General features: G+C 38.9%; 1 protein-coding gene across 1 annotated transcript in view; it reads right to left on the reverse strand.

Annotated features, from left to right (window-relative positions):
- Vps13D (vacuolar protein sorting 13D) overlaps nucleotides 1-20,663 on the reverse strand; it is an 866,734-nt gene that overhangs the window by 19,953 nt on the left and 826,118 nt on the right. The window contains 1 exon segment of the mRNA XM_068226303.1: nucleotides 4,467-4,595. Coding sequence (XP_068082404.1) covers nucleotides 4,467-4,595 — 129 coding nt within the window.

The following is a 20,663-nucleotide window of genomic DNA, read 5'->3' on the forward strand; positions in this document are numbered from 1 at the left end:
GTTTTGTGGACGAAAGCAGCCTGGAATGCAGTCAGCGTAACCACAATCAGGAAATGCTTTGCAAAATGCGGCATCACTAATTCTACAGTTGAAGAACAAGCAGAGGTAGAGGTTTGAAATGAATATGATGAACTTCGGACTTTAGCAATGACAGCTGGATTGACGAATGATACAGAAACCGAAGAAGAGAATATTTCTTGCTGTGACGATCTCGAGGGCGACTGGCAGTCCCGACTCCAGGATGCACTTTACGGTAAACTTTCTGTGTTATCAAGTTAAATAATAATTGTGTGTTGCACGTCTCATAATGTCCATGTTTGTTTGCACCTCAACTCCTCATTCATTTTCTTCTTGTAATAGACAGCTTTTAATTCTTTTAAGCTAACTTTTCAGCTTTAATTTAATTCACTGCACTTCGTAAATATTTCTAGCTATCCATAGGAGCCTTCATTAGTTGTACAAAAGGACCATTTTGAATAAAACTTATAATTTTACAGAGCCCGAATCAGGAACAAAAAGTGACAATGACGGTGAGCCGGAAGAAGAACAAGAAGTTCTGTCAATGAAGCAGGGACTAAATATGCTTAAACAGATAAAGAATTTGTGCGTCATGCAGGACCGCGAGAACACTATGGAACCATATACATACATACATACATACATACATACATACATACATACATACATACATACATTATCATTATAGACTGTTATGCCTTTCAGCGTTCAGTCTGCAAGCCTCTGAGAATTTACTAAACGTCGCCACAATCCTCGATTTGCAACTAGTGTTGTGGCCTCATTTAGTTCTATACCCTTATAATTAAATCGTTAGAAACCGAGTCTAACCATCATCGTCTTCGTCCCCCTCTACTTCTCTTACCCTAGGTAACCTATCCTCCTCCATTCGCCTCACATGACCCCACCACCGAAGCCGGTTTATGCGTACAGCTTCATCCATTGAGTTCATTCCTAAATTAGCCTTTATCTCCTCATTCCGAGTTCCCTCCTGCCATTGTTACCACCTGTTTGTAAGAGCCATCATTCTTGCTACTTTCATGTCTGTTACTTCTAACTTATGAATAAGATATCCTGAGTCCACCCAGCTTTCGCTCCCGTAAAGCAAAGTTGGTCTGAAAACAGACCAATGTAAAGATAGTTTCGTCAGGGAGCTGACTTCCTTCTTACAGAATACTGCTGATCGCAACTGCGAGCTCACTGCATTAGCTTACTACATCTTGATTCAATCACACTTACTATATTACCATCCTGGGTGAACACACAACCTAAATACTTGAAATTATCCACCTGTTCTAGCTTTGTATCACCAATCCGACATTCAATTCTGTTGAATTTCTTACCTACCGACATCAATTTGGTCTTCGAGAGGCTAATTATCATACCATACTCATTGCATCTATTTTCAAGTTCCAAGATATTAGACCGCAGGCTTTCGGCACAGTCTACCATTAAGACCAAGTCGTCAGCATAAGCCAAACTGCTTACTACATTTCCACCTAACTGAATTCTTCCCTGCCATTTTATACCTTTCAGCAGATGATCCATGTAAACTACGAACAACAAAGGTGAAAGATTACAGCCTTGTCTAACCCCTGTAAGTACCCTGAACCAAGAACTCATTCTACCATCAATTCTCACTGAAGCCCAATTGTCAACTTAAATGCCATTGATTTTAATAATCTACATTTAATTCCATAGTCCCCCAGTATAGTGAACATCTTTTCCCTCAGTACCCCCTTCATATGCTTTCTCTAGATCTACGAAACATGAACACAACTGCCTATTCCTCTCGTAGCATTTTTCAATTACTTGGAGCATACTGAAAATCTGATCCTAACAGCCTCTCTGTGGTCTGAAATCACACTGGTTTTCATCCAACTTCCTCTCAACGACTGATCACACCCTCCCTTCCAAGATGCCTGTGAATACTTTGCCTGGTATACTAATCAATGAGATACCTCGATAGTTGTTGCAATCCTTCCTGTTCCCTTGCTTATAGATAGGTGCAATTACTGCTTTTGTCCAATCTGAAGGTACCTTACCAACACTCCATGCTAATCTTATTATTCTATGAAGCCATTTCATCCCTGCCTTCCCAATATACTTCACCTTTCAGGTCTAATTTCATCTATTCCTGCTGCCTTATGACAATGGAGTTTATTTACCATCCTTGCCACTTCCTAAAAAATAATTTCACCAACATCATTTTCCTCCTCCCCATGAGCCTGGCTGTTTACAACACCACCAGGATGATATCCTTTTACATTGAGAAGATGTTCAAAATATTCCCTCCACCGCTCCAGTGATTGCCTGGGATCTATTGTGAGTTCACCTGAATTACTCAAAACACTGCTCATTTCCTTTTTCCCTCCCTTCCCAAGGTTCTTTATTACAGTCCAGAAAGGTTTCCCTGCTGCTTGACCTAGCCTTTCCAGGTTATTACCAAAATCTTCCCATGACTTCTTTTTGGATTCAACAACTATTTGTTTCGCTCTATTTCTTTCATCTACGTACAAATCTCTGTCTGCCTCCCCCCTTGTTTGGAGCCATTTCTGATAAGCCTTCTTTTTACGTTTACAGGCTGCTCTCACTTCATCATTCCACCAAGATGTTCGCCTTTTCCCATCTTTACAAACAGTTGTTCCTAGGCATTCTCTCGCTGTTTCTACTACAGCATCCCTGTATGCCACACATTCACTTTCTATATCCTGAACCTGCTTACTGTCTACTGTTCGAAACTTCTCACTAATCATATCCATGTATTTCTAATTTCCTCGTCCTGGAGATTTTCTACCCTTATTCGTTTGCAGACAGATTTCACTTTCTCTACCCTAGGCCTAGAGATACTTAGTTCACTACAGATCAGATAGTGGTCTGTATCATCAAAAAATCCGCAAAAAACTCGTACATTCCTAACAGATTTCCTGAATTCAATGTCTGTTAAGATATAGTCTATTATGGATCTGATACCCCCAGCCTCCCATGTGTAGCGGTGAATAGCCTTATGCTTGAAGAATGTATTCGTAACAGCTAAACCCATACTAGCACAGAAGTCCAGTAAACGCTTCCCATTCCCATTGGCTTCCATATCTTCTCCACATTTACCAATCACCCTATCGTATCCTTCAGTTCTATTCCCAACTCTCACATTCAAATCGCCCATTAGCACTATTCTATCCTTGCTGGTGACCCTGACCATGATGTCACTCAATGCTTCATAAAACTTGTCAACTTCATCCTCATCTGCACCCTCACATGGTGAATACATGGACACAATTCTTGTCCTAATTCCTCCCACTGACAAATCTAGCCACAACATTTGCTCATTTACGTGCCTAACAGAAACTATGTTGCGTGCAATGGTATTCCTGATAAAGAGCCCTACCCCAGACTCTGCCCTTCCCTTTCTAACACCCGTCAAGTACACTTTATAATCTCCTATCTCTTCCTCATTATCTCCCCTTACCTGAATATCACTTACTCCCAGCACATCCAGATGCATCCTCTTTGCTGACTCAGCCAGTTCTACCTTCTTTCTTCCATAAGCCCCATTAATATTGATAGCTCCCCATCGATTTCAATTTCGTTCGCCAAATTGTTTCCAAGGAGTCCCTCGCCTGTCAGATGGGAGTGGGACTCCATTACTCCCATAGGTCCAAGGCTTGCTTAAAATGTTCTGAGCTTGGTAAATTCATGAAGCAGGATGCTACCCTACTTGCACATAGTTCAAGTGAGGATATCTCCTCTAACGGGTTATGGAGCACCGGTGAATTGTATAGTCCTAGCCGCCTGAACACAAGGAAGGCCATGACTCAGAATATGTCCGAGATGCCCACTCCCATTCCATAGCAACTGGTATCCCGACTCTCAGGACCACTTACTAGGCCACTCAGCCGTTGCCCACGGTTCACAAACTAGGACGTGACTACAGTACCCCACAAACATGAACCATTATCCATTTAACAGACTTTATTCCGTTTTCGAGAATATCGCAGTTAAGAAAACGTGTGCTAAATTTACACAGACGAAGCTTCACAATTATTTCACGAAGCTGGAATGTTTGTAAATGATGTAAAATCACTTATAATAACTCTCTATGAAACTATGAAATGCTAACACAGAAATTACTTAGAATAATAACAATAAAGATATGTATGCTTATATTTAAGGTCGATGTTTTTTGCCGTTAAAATGTTTGATTAGTTTTACAAACTTGTTTTAGCAGACACCTATCATAACAGACATTTTCCCTCGGAACTGACGGTGTCCTCAGAAGGGAGGTTCGACTAATCTTGTGTTTATCCAGTTTTTTCTTGGCCTATTCTACACTTCCCATATTAGTACATGTTTTGGAGGATTTAAATCATATTGAGGTTGAGAACTATAAACGCTACATCCTTAAGAGAAACAACAAGAAATCCACTGGCACAGTTTGAGTTTCTTCATACCTTAATTGTTCCTGCAACACAATGCTGCATGATCCTGATGATCCCACAGTGAAAACACGCACCATCTCAGTAGAAATCAGGATACGCAACCCATCAGGACCAGCAAGTAAGCATTCATACAAAATTAACCTAGAAAAATAAAAGCCAACAAAGGAATCAAATGAAAGCTTTCACAAAATAAAGAAAGAAATTGCCTTTTCCTTTTGATCAAAATGAAGGGATCAATGATAGAACAGCCAAATCTATAAGTATTTATATCTATTAAAAAGATTATGAAACATATTTTTTCTTTGTTTTGCATAAATCTTCAACATTCTAAATGTAATTGCTATAAAGTTGGCCTCAACAATAATTTTGTATAACATATGTAAATATTTTGAACTATCATTGTAATTTAAAATAAAATTCCAGCTGGAGCCTCTTGTCACACCCATTGGAAGGAAAGCTCTTTGGTGGTGCAGTCATGTCATCAGAATGGATGAGAATAGGATGGCCATAGCTGAAATGGGAAGAATATATGGCAGATATTGCTAGATTTAAAAGATACTTTTATTTTATTTTATTCAAACCATTGATTTGAAGAACTATCAACTCATCACATCAAAACATTGCAAAATGGATGACATCCAACATTTCTACAGCATCAATGACAAAATGGACAATTTGCTAGTAGGTTAAAAGAAACTGAGACAATGCTGGCAAAGTACTTCAATTCTACAGAGTGGAACTTTAAGAAACTACATCCTACATCAAAAAGATCTTTATTGAAGACAAAAAAAAAAAAAAGAAAAAAAAAGGGAAAGAGTACATACCTACTCACAATGGAGTGACTGCACAATGATACTTTGGATAAAAGGTCAAGATCAATCATATCAAACACCTTTTTAAGAAAGTAACATGAATGTTTCTGATACAGGCGGACAAGTTTTGTTGCCTAATGTGTACTTATTATGAGTACGTTTGTTGTATCTGCAAGCTTTCAGAACTTATTTGAATTTACTGACATGTTGTTAATGTGATTCCAAAGATTTATATTTTCCAGGTCCAAATGCAAAGTATCTGGACCTCTTCTTCTTCTTCATTCCCTTTGTGCCATTAATCATTGGGTCTTGTACCCGGTCCAATCCTGTGCCATCTTTTAAATCTGGCAATATGTGCCATATATACCTCCCATTTCAGCTATGGCCATCCTAGTCTCATCCATTCTGATGACATGACTGCACCACCAAAGAGCTTTCCTTCCAATGGGTGTGACAAGAGGTTCATGCTGGAATTGTGTCCTCATGTCATTGTGTTTTGTACACAATCTCTTCCCTGCAACCTTTCGAAGGTATTTTATCTCAGCAACTGTAAGCCTGTTTTTGTGCTTCTTTAATATGGACAAACATTCAGGAACATACATGAGAGTTTGAAGGAAGACAGGGAGTTGTGCAGTAGATCCTTATCTTAGTTTCCTCAGATATTTCTTATTTTTCAACAATCACATTGTTCAGTCTGTAATAAGAAGGAACCAGATTTTTCAAATGCAAATGCGTATTTTGTGGGTTTATTGGATTTACTGCATATTCTAAACATAACAGTATATTTCAGCATATACATTTGAAATTATGTATAATTTTAAAAATCTCGAAAAAAACTGGTTTCACCTGTGTGTTGGGCATCACTTGTAAGCAACTTTCTGAGTAACAGATAAAGAGATAACAGTATTTTATGCAAGCATGCTGCCCAGCTATTTCAAGAAAGGGATGGGGTGGGACATTCCTTACACCATCTGGGCAGTGTCCCTTGTAAGCAACTTTCTGAGAAACAGATAACGAGATAACAGTATTTTATGCAAGCACGCTGCTTAGCTATTTCAAGAAAGGGATGGAGTAGGACATTCCTTACACCATTTGGGCAGTGTCCCTTGTAAGCAACTTTCTGAGAAACAGATAACGAGATCACAGTATTTTATGCAAGCATGTTGCCTGGCTAGTTCAAGAAAGGGATGGGGTGGGACATTCCTTACACCATCTGGGCAGTGTCCCTTGTAAGCAACTTTCTGAGAAACAGATAACGAGATAACAGTATTTTATGCAAGCACGCTGCTTAGCTATTTCAAGAAAGGGATGGAGTAGGACATTCCTTACACCATTTGGGCAGTGTCCCTTGTAAGCAACTTTCTGAGAAACAGATAACGAGATCACAGTATTTTATGCAAGCATGTTGCCTGGCTAGTTCAAGAAAGGGATGGAGTGGGACATTCCTTTCAACATCTCAGCAGCCAGTAACCCGGGGTTAGTTCTGTGAGGAGTTTTTTTTCAGTTAATGTGTTACTTTATTCTTCATCTGCATATCCTCTAATCAAAATGCCTAAAGAAAAGAGTAGCAGAAAGTATTTATTACATCAGTGGGTGTCAGGTAATAATGATTATTCAACTGATGGCGTTGTCATCTATTGTCAAGTATGCTTGAAGGAAGTGAAATGTGAAAAATAATTTCAATTTGAACAACATGCAAAACGGACAGCACATATTACAGCAAAGGAGGGAAGGAACACACTACAAATACTTCTTATGCATGTAAAACCAAAGCCTCCACTTAATACATTTACAGCCGATATTTGTAAGGCAGCAATTGTATGCAGCAATATTGGAATAAATTAAACAATTCAGTTCTACAATCATTCCTGAAGAAATATTGTGTAAACCAAAATATCCCAGATAAGTCAACTCTTAGAAAAAATTATTGACTTCCTCTGCATAAATCTACTGTGGATTCAATCAATTCTGACGTTGGAGGACAATGTATCTGGATATTGGTGGATAAAAAGCCGATAAATGTGCCTGGTACATAGCGAATTTCATAGTTGGTAAGCTACATCCAGACGAACCTGGCAAATCTCATCTTCTTGCATGCAAAGTGCTGGAGAAAACTAACAACAGTACAATAGCAAGATTTGTAAAAGATTCTCTGCAACTGCTGTGACCAACTGAAATTGAAAATAATGATCATAGATGCAGCTGCTTATATGTTGAAGGCAGCAAAAGCCCTACAAGTATTTCATCCCAACCTGCTTAACACATGAATTGCACTGTACTGTGGAAGAAATACGCACAAAATTCCAGCAAGTAAAAAAAGTGGTTTCTAAAATCAGCAGCCCTGGTCCAGTTCTACAGAGATTGCCTGCCTGAAGCTGCTCTGCCACTGGAACATGGTTATCTGCAGTTTCATTTTATCAGGAGAATTTCAAACCAGTAAAAGAAATTGTTGCAAAATGTGAAGATGACAGCACGTGTGTCCGTGAAGGAAAAGTGATATTTGAAAGTGATTCTATCAAGATGTGAATTTCATTCACACACATTTTTCTTCACTTCTAAGAACCATTGAGAAATTAGAATCTACTGATGCACTCCTACATGACTCATCTGAACTCGTTCAGAAACCCAACTTCTTCGATGAAAATTAAATGCAAGTTAGAGAAGGTGACAAACTCGAACCCAGGACTAAAGAAGATTCAAACAACTAGTCAGTACTTGAGTGGAATTGGGCTGTTTTTTGCCAGATGAATGTTCGGAACCTTCGGTGCCAGTGTATAAATTTTGTCCCATCACTTCAGTTGATGGAGAAAGGTCATTCTCGGCCTATAAACCTATTTTGACAGACGACAGATGTAATACCCAACCAAACCCCATGGCGCAATAGCCCCGAAGGGCCATGGCCTGCCAAGCAACTGCTGCTCAGCCCGAAGGCCTGCCGATTGCAAGGTGTCGCGTGGTCAGCAGGACGGATCCTCTTGGCTGTTATTCTTGGCTTTCTAGACCGGGGCTGCCATCTCACCATCAGATAGCCCCTCAACTGTAATCACGTAGGCTGAGTGGACCTCGAACCAACCTTCAGATGCAGGCAAAAATCCCTGACCTGGCCGGGAATCCAACCCGGTGCCCACGGGTAAGAGTCAAGCATGCTACCCTACACCGCAGGGCCGGTACAGACGTAATATATCTCCTGAAAACATTGAAAAACTTGCAGGTATCTATTATGATGCTTCATTTTGCAGTGAATGTTACATGTATAAAATTGGCTTATTCTTAAGTGCATATTTTTCAATTTTTAATGCATATTGTCTACATATTTAGTGCATAATTGCATGCATGTTTTAATCGTTTCTAGTGCATAAAGATGCAGTCCCTAGTAATAGACTTGCAGGCTTTGCAGACTCTTACTATCGATCTCATCATCCATCTTTTCATCTGCTGTTATTATTGATCCAAGGTATTTATATCGACCTACTTGCTTAAGTTTCTGACCACTCCATCTACCATTTAGTTGTTGTTCTTCATACTCGCATTAACCTCCATTCTTTTTTCCTGGATGGTGCTTGAATATTCAGTAACTGTTTTCTGTATGTGAAGTGTGGTGTGAGTGTTAGATTCAAGTAATTCAATATCTAATTAAATTCTAAATCTATCGTCAACTTTTTTTTTTTTTTTACCATTGGGATTTGCAGGACATCCTGTAGCATGTGCCTATTTTGCCTTTGCTTGCTTCTGTTGCACAAGTTTGCAAGCTTCCAGAACTTACAAAGGACTAGATAACCAGTGGAAATTGTAATGTTTAAAGTGATTGGTTGAGAGTATCGTAAAGTAAACTCCTGAGCGTTCACTGGTTGACCTTTCTGCTGTGCTGTTTCTGCACCTTGCACGTGCTCCCTTCTGGAAGCGCGTCACAGCAATGATTAATTCTGAATTTTGGGATACTGTAGAGCAGACGTGTTTTCCGCGAGCTCTAGCTTCTCTTGGGGTAAGCAACTTGTAACTTTTCTGATGTAACTTCAATTAACTTTCAATTTCATGCTAGTCACAAGAGTTTACCTGTGGATTTTATTAACCTAAATGTTGCAAAAGAAATGTCAACCATGGAGTAATATGTGTATTACAACCATCTGCAATTTGCATAAGGCAAGCTTTTTCCAACCAGTTTTCGAACCTTTAAATTAACGTTGTCCATCAAGCCTGTGTTCTGTTGTTAACTTTAATTATTTTTAATACATTCTTTATTTTTAATACATTCTATGTAATCTGGCTGCCTGCTGACATTTCTTGATGGATACAGTACTTTTGCATCCATCTCTTGGCACAGGCCAGAGTAAAGTGCAGCTTCCACCTAAGTGCCAGTCAACATCCATGGCTGTGACAATATGGAAGTTGCTGGGGTATGGGTAGTGCTGAGTAATGACGTTCAGAGCATGACTAGTGCATCTGAGCGTTATGAAAAGTGCTGCTCATAGGGTCAGTCTTGCTGCAATAGTACTTTCTGACCCAGTGAGGAAAGCAATGGCAAACTACCTCACTCCTCATCTTGCCTAGTATGCCTCATTTTGGTGCTGCCATTGGTTTTTGGGGTTTCCATATAACCGCATAACCTTGAGGATCCAACCAGCCTCTGGGCTGATGACCTAACAGAGGGACATAATCTGTATTTCCTTCAGTGGAGGCTGCTTCTTCGCTTTTCATACTTAGCAGTTTTCTGCTATCTTCGACAAAATGTGTAACTAGTAAACTTTTTGTTTGTAATCCAAATTGATTATGCCTTTCTTTTAAATATCAATCCACTGTGCGTAGTAGGGCAATTTGCTGTTGTGTTTTTAATTTAACTTTTGACATCAAGACTACTAGCACTATGTAACGAAATACTAAAAATGCCCTGTAAATTATGTTTCATCACTGTTCGTGTTTCACTTTAAAGGCTGAACACTGTAAGAAGGTTCTCAAATATTTGTAGGTTATATTAATCACTATTTATGTGCCAATTTCAAGACTAGCATTATCTACCATATTTTCTCAAATAATTAACGCCCCTGCATAATTTACGCATCCCAATATTTTGGGTGCAAGGTGGAGAAAAAGAAATATTCCCGTATTTGACGCATCCACTTTTTCAAACATCCATCACACAGCTTCGGATGCGTTTTGAAACAAATACGTCAACTACCTGACCTACTGCAAAACCGGGCATTTCCAAATACTGGGCAACATGCTGTTATCAGCTGGTAGGAAATACCACTGCTCAGTGAGTGAATCAGTGCAGAAGTGGCTAGTGACACTATTCCAGTCTTACAAACATATTTTACGAGTGTTTTGGGTACAGTACATGTGCTTTCTGTGATCTCAAAACTCTTTATTAATCTACAATGAGCAAGTATTTGAGTAATACGGCACCATATTAAACTCGCAGAGATCAGTTACGCTGAAACATACGGGAATAGGGCAGCGGGCCGCAAGTATTCAGTTTCCGAATGCAACATGCACTTACTCACTCAGTAGGCTTCTGAGGGACGTGAAGTTCCAGTGCCGATCTCACAATCCTCTTCCATCCTTTTCGATCTTGAGCCTGCTCTTCCCAGTTATCAAATTTGGAGGGTCCGGCATACCTTGTTGATCTCCTTCTTCCAGGTGCTTCAGGGTCTTCCTGAAGGTCTTTTCCCATTAAGAGATCCCTAGCATAGATCTGCTGGTGCTCTGTTATCCTGCATCCTCAGTACATGTCCAGCCCAGCGCAGTCTGTTGGATTCTATCACACCCATTATAGTGTGTTGTTGAGAGAGGGTGTAAATCTCATAATTAGATCTTTTCTGCCAGCTCTGAGGGATAGGATCGAACCATGGTCCAAATATTTTTCTATAAACTTTATTTTCAAAGACTTGCAACTGCTGCTGCTCTTTCTTGGTTATACTCCATGCCATGGAACCATACAGAAGTACTGGTTGAATGATTGTATTGTAGATAATCATTAAAATGCCTTATTTGCATTCTTAATTCTAGCTTGGTGTTCTTGTTGCCTTCGGTTTTGCTCATCAATTAATACACCAAGGAATTTAAACTCTTCTACTCTTTTAAATATATATTTCCCAATCTTTAAAGGCAATCTGTCAACCTCCTCATGATTTGGTCTCTGTACAACTATGTAATGTCTCCTTTTATCATTTACCTGTAAGTCAATTTTTGCTGCCATTTCCTCTAGTTCCACAAATAACTACCTAATTTCTAATTCATTGCGACCAATAAGAACAACATCATCCGCATATGCAAGGATTTTACGTTGTCTCCCCAATATGATGCCAGCAGGTAAAAGAGCTAATTTTCTGATAATCTTCTCCAGTGCAATGTTGAATAGAAGAGGAGATAGTGCATCCCCTTGTCTCAGACCAGTTTTATTCTGGAAGGAACTTTATTTTCTGCCCTTGAAGAACACGCGCTACTGGCGGAAACAGAAAATTGCACTTCAAGCGACCAAGTCTCGCAAAGCATTTCGCGGACCAAAAAGTGGCAAGTTTCCGCAAGTAGAGAAGGATCTAATTAAATATGTGATTTGATTATGCAACGATGGATATGCTGTTTCTCACAAAATTTTGTATTCTGAAGGACAAAAAGTAGCTGCTGCACATGGAATCAGTGTCTCGGATTTTAAGATTAGTAGAGGCTGGATGAATAATTTTATGGAGAGAAATGGGCTCTCTCTTCAATGAAGAACAACACTATGCCAAAGAATGCCGAATGATTTCAACTACAAAGTAACTGATTTTCACCGCTTTGTGATTGAGAAGCATAAAGTTAAGGAATATTTGCTCTCCCAAACAGGAAACGCAGCTCAGACACCAATAAGTTTCGACATGCTACAAAGTCGAACAATCGATATGAAAGGGACGTCGAGTGTTATCGTACGCACTATGGGAAACGAAAAACGATGCACTGTAATTAGAGATGAGCTTAACCAATATTTCAGATTGGTGACAGGCATATCTGTGACACAAAAATATCCATGACTTTTATCTGTGACTCAGTCACAGGAAGCACGAGCATAATGATTATCGTCACGGGTCACGGTTAGAGATGAGCTTAATCCTAAAGCAGACAGAAGAAAACTGTAGTCGGTAGCAGGATACTGAGGGATCAGCTTACTATCAATCCCTGGTAAATGTCTGGAAAAACTATCTATGGAGAGGTTAAACTACTTTCTTCAAGCCAATGGGCAGGTACCATCACAACAATACGGATTCACAGCAGGAAGATCCACTTACAGATGCAATAAAAGCAGTGTCGGATTTTGTTCATCAGTGTAAAAGACTTGGACTGAAAAGCTGTCTTCTTGCTCTAGATTTTGTAGGTGCTTTCAACAATGCATGGCACTCTAGTATTCTTGCACGCTTACGGGAACAAAACTGCCCTTCAAACATTTTTAACACCATTAAGGACTTCTTACAAGATCGCACAGCCCACTTCACCCTAGGAAAGTCTTTAACCTCAAAAGCCATCACCAAAGGATGCCCCCAAGGTTCGGTCGCTGGTCCCACTCTATGGAACGTCATCATTAGCAGCCTAATCGTACAGCTATCAAATGAGCCCGATCTGGGTATAGTTGTTTATGCTGATGATGTTATGCTCATGTTCAGAGGCTCTTCTCATTCTCATATCCTTTCATCGCTTCAGGCAGCCCTCAAAATCGTGCGGGATTGGTGCGAAAAACACAAACTTGGAATATCTAAGGAAAAGTCAGCACTAATGCCAATGCATATCAGGAAGAATATACCAGTCATCCTTCAGTTACAGCTTGGGATCTCAACGTTGTGTCAAAAATGAAGTATTTGGGAGTAATGCTGGACAACAAAATGGACTGGTACCCGCACATGCAATACCTGGACATTAAAATAATGCAAATCCGGAACAATTTAGTCAGATGTTCCAAAGCGACTGTCTTATCATCATTTGATGACGATATATAATAATGCTATTCTACCCGTCATATTGTATGCCACAGAAGTATGGAGCATCTCCATATCAAAAAGAGCCAAATTGAAATTGCAACAAATACAAAGATATTTTCTGATATTTGCAACAAAGGCATACAGAACAGTCTCCAACAATGCTTTGCAAGCTATAGCCTGCACAACGCCCATAGATGCAGCCATTCTTTTACATAACGACATCAAAGCCATCTCCAGAAGTCAACCCACAAACGCAGTAGTTCCTTCACTGAAAGAAACTGAAATCCAAACAAGACCAAGAAGAAACCATCCTAGAGAGAATCATATAAACATAAATACTTCAGGAGCTGCAGTTAAAGCAGACGTCCTTATCTTCACAGACGATTCAAAAACGCAAAACCATGTCGGAGCAGGAATGGTAGTCGAGAAAAACTTGAAGGAAATCTTCATTGAAATAAAAAGGTTAGATATTAACTGCTCAGTATTCCAAGCCGAACTATTGGGCATCATCATGGCTGTGGAATGGATAGAACTACATAAAAATTATACTTCAACTTATGCTATTCATATTGACTCAAAAGCTGCAATTTTTGCCATAGCTAATAAGAAAACTACCCATCCTCTCGCCACTCAGATCAGAGACAAACTTATGACCCTCAACAAAACGAACAATATTAGTCTTCACTGAATTAAAGGACACACAGGACTTCGGGGGGAACGAGAGAGCTGACTATCTTGCCAGGATTGCTGCCAGCTATAAATCTACAATAGACAACAAATCACCACCTCTAAATTATGCCAAACATGTATTAACTGAATACTATACAACAATTTGGAACTCCATGTAGACCAGCTCCGAAGATTCTTTCCATACAAAATTATTCATTCCTAATATACCACACAGACTGTCCTCATCTATCTGGCCCAACTTCATAACCACCCAGTTTATTACAAATCATGGTCGCTTTAAAACCTATCTCCATAAAATGAACATAATGGATTCACCACTCTGTAGCTGCCCGGAAAAATCTCCACAGACTGCTCGACACCTGTTAACTGAATGCACCACGTACTCAAGAGATCGACCAGCTGTGCTACGATCAACTAGCCTGCCAACGATTGTGAAATACCACTGGAACACTGTCGAAGTAACAGAATTTCTCAAGAAAGTCTTCCATTCACTTCAATAATTTATCCATATGTTGTTATCATAACTGTAAATATCCCGTGATAGGCTATACCTGTAGGTGAAACACGGGTTGTAAATATTTTAGCTAAATAAAAAAAATGATATTTCAGAATATCTGTGACTGGCATATCTGTGATACAAAAATATCTGACTTTTATCTGTGATTCAGTCACAGGAAGCACGATCATATGATTATCGTCATGGTCACTCTTTGGTCGCGGGTGGCCAGTATAGAAATACTACTAGTTGAAATGATGAAAAAGTCGGGTAGTATTTTTCGGAAGATTCGGGACATTAGAAGTGGGAAAAATAATATTTACATTTATAATTTGAAGTTTTAATAATGCATAGGGAAAAAGTTGTTAATATGATGCACAATAACTTAACAAGCAGAATGTGATCACCCGTGTCGCGTCTCCGGGATACCTACTTAACGTAGGTTTAAAAATACTAAAAATAATAAATTTATGAACTTGATACAAAGATTCCTTCCACACAAAGGGCTATTCAACAAAGTTGTCCACCTCAAATAACTCGTGAACAGTTAAAAATATTGACATTTTGTTTTTACTTTCAGTAATGGTACCAAAGGGCTAATAATCAGACTTAAAGTACTGTGTCATGACGTTAATATTTTCTGGGATCATGGTACTAACTTTGCCTTTTTTTAAAGGGTACCAAACTATTTTTTACGAGGGTAATCCCAAAAATAAGGTCTCCTATATTTTTATTAATACAGAACTCTATTCGTGTGGCTGTTGGTCACAATATTGTGAAGAGTGTTCCCCGCGCTCACATATAAACATACACACGCAGCACTGAGGCTCTCAGTCTTGGCTTGGCAGCCATTGAGAATGGAGCTCCCGTTGGGTGTTACCACCAAGTGCTAAGTGCGTGCAGTTATTCGGTTTTTGAATGCAAAAAGTACTGAACCGATTGAAATCCATCGCCAATGGATGAAAGTGTATGGTGAGTCATCCATGGATGTCAAAAATGTTCGTAAGTGGTGTAGAGAGGACGGACTGAAATTCACGACGAATGAACAAAGTAGTGGGAGACCGTCAATTTCCGTCGAGAAAGTCGTGAAGGTTGAGCAAATCGTGCGTGAAGATCAGCAGATCACCCTGGATGATCTCTGCACTTTGGTTCCTGAGGTTTCCTGAAGCGCCACACACAACTTCCTAAACAGCACGGCGGTGAGCTGGTATGACATGGACATACAAAAACTGTCACAGCATCTACAAAAATGCATCAACCAAAATGGTGATTATGTAGAAAAATAGCTCAATGTTCAAGCTGTAAAATGATGTAAACCAGTGTAGAAATAAACAGGTCTATGTATTTATAAAAAAATTGGGAGACCTTACTTTTGGGATTACCTTCGTACACATAACCTTAAATCTACAAACATTACAAATTCAGCAACGTGCTTATTTTGAAAATTGTACAAGTACTTCTCGAAAAAATATTATGTATTCAAACATGCCTTCTTTGCCAGCCAAGGACTAATCTGTTCAATTTTGCACTCTGTATGAAATATGAGCTAGCTATTAACATATGGAGTTGCTAGACAGGTGTTATCTTTACGGTGCTCAAAAATACACTATGATAAAATGTATGATTTAACACCTTTAATATCGCCGGAGGTAACTGGTAAATGAAAAACGGATACAGACCTTGAGCTACAGCGGATAACATAGCCGTGTGAGTGTGATCCAAGTAAAAAACTTAAACGACATTTTGTCACAGATATTTCCGTGACAGTGTATCTGATATATTGGTGACAGAAAAAAATCGGTGACAAAGTAACAGGGTTTGACTTATCGACCATCTCCAACTGTAATGCTCGCTGTAACAGCTGATGGCATTGTTCTAAAACGAAAAACAATGCTGAAAGTAAAATTTCCATAAGGGATCCATGTTCGTTTCCAGAAAAGGGGTGGATCGACACGTCACTCATACAAGATTGGATACGAACGGTTTGAGGCAATCGAGCAGGGTCCCTCCTTCGATGCCCGGCCCTTCTCGTAATGGACAGTTTTCGTGGCCACCTGACGGAAGACACCAAGAAGTTACCGGAAACCATGAAAACCATTTTGGCAGTGATTCCTGGTGGACTGATATCGGTACTTCAACCCTTGGACGTTTTGATAAATAAACGATTCAAGGACAATGTGCAAAAACTCTATCAGAGCTGTATGGCGGAAAGTATGCACGAACTTACTCCAACAGGTAAGAATCAGAAACCACCTGTGGAACTCCTTTGTGAGTGGATATTGGATGATAGGAAAAACTTAAAACGGTCCACCTTATCAATACAAAAATGTTATATTTATTTATAACATGTATTTGCACTTGGAACTAGTTTCGACGCTGTGTTTGCGTCATCATCAGCCAAAATGTGGGAAATAGGCAAGATGTAGGCATTTATATTACACAAGGCGTTACATTAAACAATACACATCTTACAAGGAGATAAAAACAGGGACGAATATAGAAACAAATGAAACAAATGAAATGTCCCGCAATAAACATCATAGTAACCTACCCCCAAACTACACGTAACGCTGCAACAATACACCACAAATACTGGCACAGTCAACCTCCACACTCTCAACAAACTATTCCTTAATACCTATTTTATATTCTTGTCGAGCTGAATACCGGACCTGTGAAGATTACAAGATTATTTCGTGCATCTACAGAATGGTGTGTTAATGAAGCTATGTAATATAGAGAGAAACTTTCAAAGGTGGTTAAATGAAGAAGTTATATCATGTTCAAGATCATGCTTCCACATCTCTGCACAGTATTTAAAATACAATTTACCGTTGGTCTTTTATAGCTATTGTTGAGAGTTAAGGAGAATTTCCTGTTGTGTATGTTTATCAGGAACTCAAGGGAGACTTCATTAATTAGTCGGAACATAAAAAGAATGATGAACTCTTCTCAGAAGAACTCTTAAGGTTTCACCTTACTTTTTCCTACCTGCTGGCTCTTTAGAAATGTGTGCGCGTGCGTCTTGTATTCAGGAATCATTCAAGGCAAATATTTTCGCACTGCAAGTTGTGTGGTCTAACTTATTTTTAATATGTATAATTTTGGCTTTCTCAACGATGCATTTGTTTCTACAGTCGTCCCTGCTTTTATCTCCTCGTAAACTTTTTCCTGCCTGCTGGCTCTTCAGAAATGTGTGCGCGTGTGTTTTGTATTCATGAATCATTCAAGACGAATAAGCTTATTTTTAATATGTATAACTTGCTTTCTCAACGATGCATGTGTTTCTACATTCGTCCCTGTTTTTATCTCCTCGTAAGATGTGTATTATTTAATGCAACACCTTGTATAAAAAACTGGGTTATATGAAGGAGTTATATCATGTTCAAAATCATGCTTTCACGTCTCTGCACAATATTTAAAATAAAAATTTTACCGTTGGTCTTTAGAGCTATTGTTGAGAGTGAAGGAGAATTTCCTGTTGTGTATGTTTATCAGGAACTCAAGGGAGACTTCATTAATTAGTCGGAACATAGAAAAAATGAGGAACTCTTCTCAAAAGAACTCTTAAGGTTTCACTTTACTTTGTCCTGCCTGCTGGCTCTTCAGAAATGTGTGCGTGTGTGTTTTTATATTCAGGAATCATTCAAGAAGAACACTTTCGCACTGCAAGATGTGTGGTTAAGGTTATTTTTAATATGTATAACTTTTGTTTTCTCAACGATTCATTTGTTTCTATATTTGTCCCTGTTTTTATCTCCTTGTAAGATGTGTATTGTTTAATGTAATGCCTTGTGTAATATAAATGCCTACATCTTGCCTATTTCCCACATTTTGGCTGATGATGACGCAAACACAGCGTCGAAACTAGTTCCAAGTGCAAATACATGTTATAAATGAATATAACATTTTTGTATTGAAAAGGTGGACCGTTTAAAGTTTTTCCTATCATCCTTTCTCAGTTCAATACGGACAAAAATGAAATTCCTAGGTTTAAATGAGTGGATATTGCGCGCTTGGGACATGATTTCTTCGAAGGTGATTGAAAAGAGCTTCAAAAAACAGGAATCTCGAATTTGTTAGACAGGAGTGAAGATGATTTCTTATGGAGAGATGTGAGCAGTGATAACAGTAGCAGCAGTTCTTCCTCCAGTGCTGCTGGTAGCGAACTCGAAGATGGTATGTCATTATTATGTACTTACTTGAATTTAACCTTTATTAGTTCATATTTATTTCACTTCAGGTTGTATGACAGTTCGTAATGGGAAGAGAACTTTCCAGTGTTGGTACTTCAAACCTATGTCTCCAACTTGCCTTATGTACCTTATCTGACTTTCAGAAAGAAATGTACGCCGTAATTTTACGCCAAATGACGATAACCACAAATGAGTTGCACCAATTCTGTGTATATATCTGATGTATTCTTTTAAATGTAAATACATTGTAAATAATTTTTTTAATAGCTGAATTCCTAGAATAATTTATGCATCCGAATGTTTCACCTGTTTTTCATAAAAAATGTGCATTAATTATGCGAGAAAATACAGGAAGTGTTCTCTTGATTTTCTTTCAATTCTTTTGATTTAATAATAAATAAGCGTTAACTAAATTCATCTTTGTTTGATGTTCATTCAATAAAAGTTCTTCCTTCGATGCCTTGTAGGGACCTTTCCGCTTTCTACATCCTTGTCATTAGTTGTTGTTTTGTCATTGATTTTTAACATTTTAATGATTTAACCTCTCTATATATTTGTTTTATTTGTTGTTGACCGGTTCAAGGTTATACTGTAAATCATCTGAAGTCTTTGTAATAAGAGCTGTATGAAAATGAAAACCTACAACCTGTTTTCCAGTCAATGACTGGGTTAGGGATGGAATGAATGGAGCCCCCATCTTGCAGCGAGGATAGGAATTGTGCCAGCTGCTGAGGCCTGTCGCACTCCTCTGGGGCAATGATTAATGACTGACAGATGAAATGACAGTGAAGAAGGTTGCTGGAATGAAAGATGACAGGGAAAACCGGAGTACCTGGAGAAAACCTATCCCGCCTCTGCTTTGTCCAGCACAAATCTCACATGGAGTGACCAGGATTTGAACCCTGGAACCCCGCGGTGAGAGGCCGACGCGCTGCCATCTGAGCCACAGAGGCTCTTTATAATAAGAGCTGTATCATCTGCATAAATCATTAACTGAATATAAAAATATTGCAGCTTACCGTTTCCTATTATACTCTTCCAATTCATCTCTTGCACTGCTTGATGCTTAGGTACATGAGCATGATAAACAAAAGCAGGCTGAGGCTGCTCCTTCTTGAACTCCCCCATTCCTGCACTCTCAGAACCTTCTTTCTCCGATACATACTGTGCTCTTAATGTTTATATACACCTTGCTGCTTCAATACTTCTCAAGATGATCCCTTGCGAATGTATCAAATGCAACTCTCCAGATCAAGTAAGGCAATATACAGCTTCCTCCCACACATGAAAACTTTTGCATATGCCTGTTGGATAGTAAGAATATTATCCTGGGTTATTCTCCCTTTCCAGTACGCTGCCTGTTCTTCCTCCAACTCATCTTTGATTTCTGCACTAGCTTGCATTCAAATATTCTGATGTATACCTTTAAGGCTCTGGCAAGAGTCACATGGTTCTGTTATTTTGACAGTTGACTTTAATCCCCTTTTTTTGTGTGCTGTGATGATACTGCTTTCCAAGTTCAAGAGTATCTGATTCTACTTCTATCATAGCTGCCAACTTTTAGAAATCAAAAATAGGAAGATTTTTTAAATTCTTGGATTTCATCACATATATTGCGCCACGGTCTAAGTGAAAAAAGGACAGGATAAAAGGCAAGCATACCTACAGTTACAATGTGATTTGATCATTAAATTTAAAATCTTAAACTAAAAAACCCATTAAAATGGTTACAAGAAAATGTACCTAATCACTCTCATTTACGACACATGCATACGAATAATAATACAGTCGAACCTCGATATCTTGAACCTCCATTACTAAAATTTTCAGTATCTTGAACTAGCTTAGATTTTCCAGCCGTTTGTCCTATTCTTCATGTGTATTTACTTCTCTATTCTCGAAATTCGGTTATACGAATTTCTCGATTTCTCGAAGCAAACATATCCTCCCTTGAAGCAAAAAATACTCTGTAACTCGAATTTTGTGCAACATTAACTGTTCAATACAGCAACTGCGGTTTGTGAGAAACAGTTAACAAGTAAAGAAAGGGTTCCAGTGAAGCTGGAAACTAA

The sequence above is a fragment of the Anabrus simplex genome, chromosome 2 (genome assembly GCF_040414725.1).
Source record: "Anabrus simplex isolate iqAnaSimp1 chromosome 2, ASM4041472v1, whole genome shotgun sequence".
In the NCBI taxonomy this organism is placed as follows: Eukaryota; Metazoa; Arthropoda; class Insecta; order Orthoptera; family Tettigoniidae; genus Anabrus; species Anabrus simplex.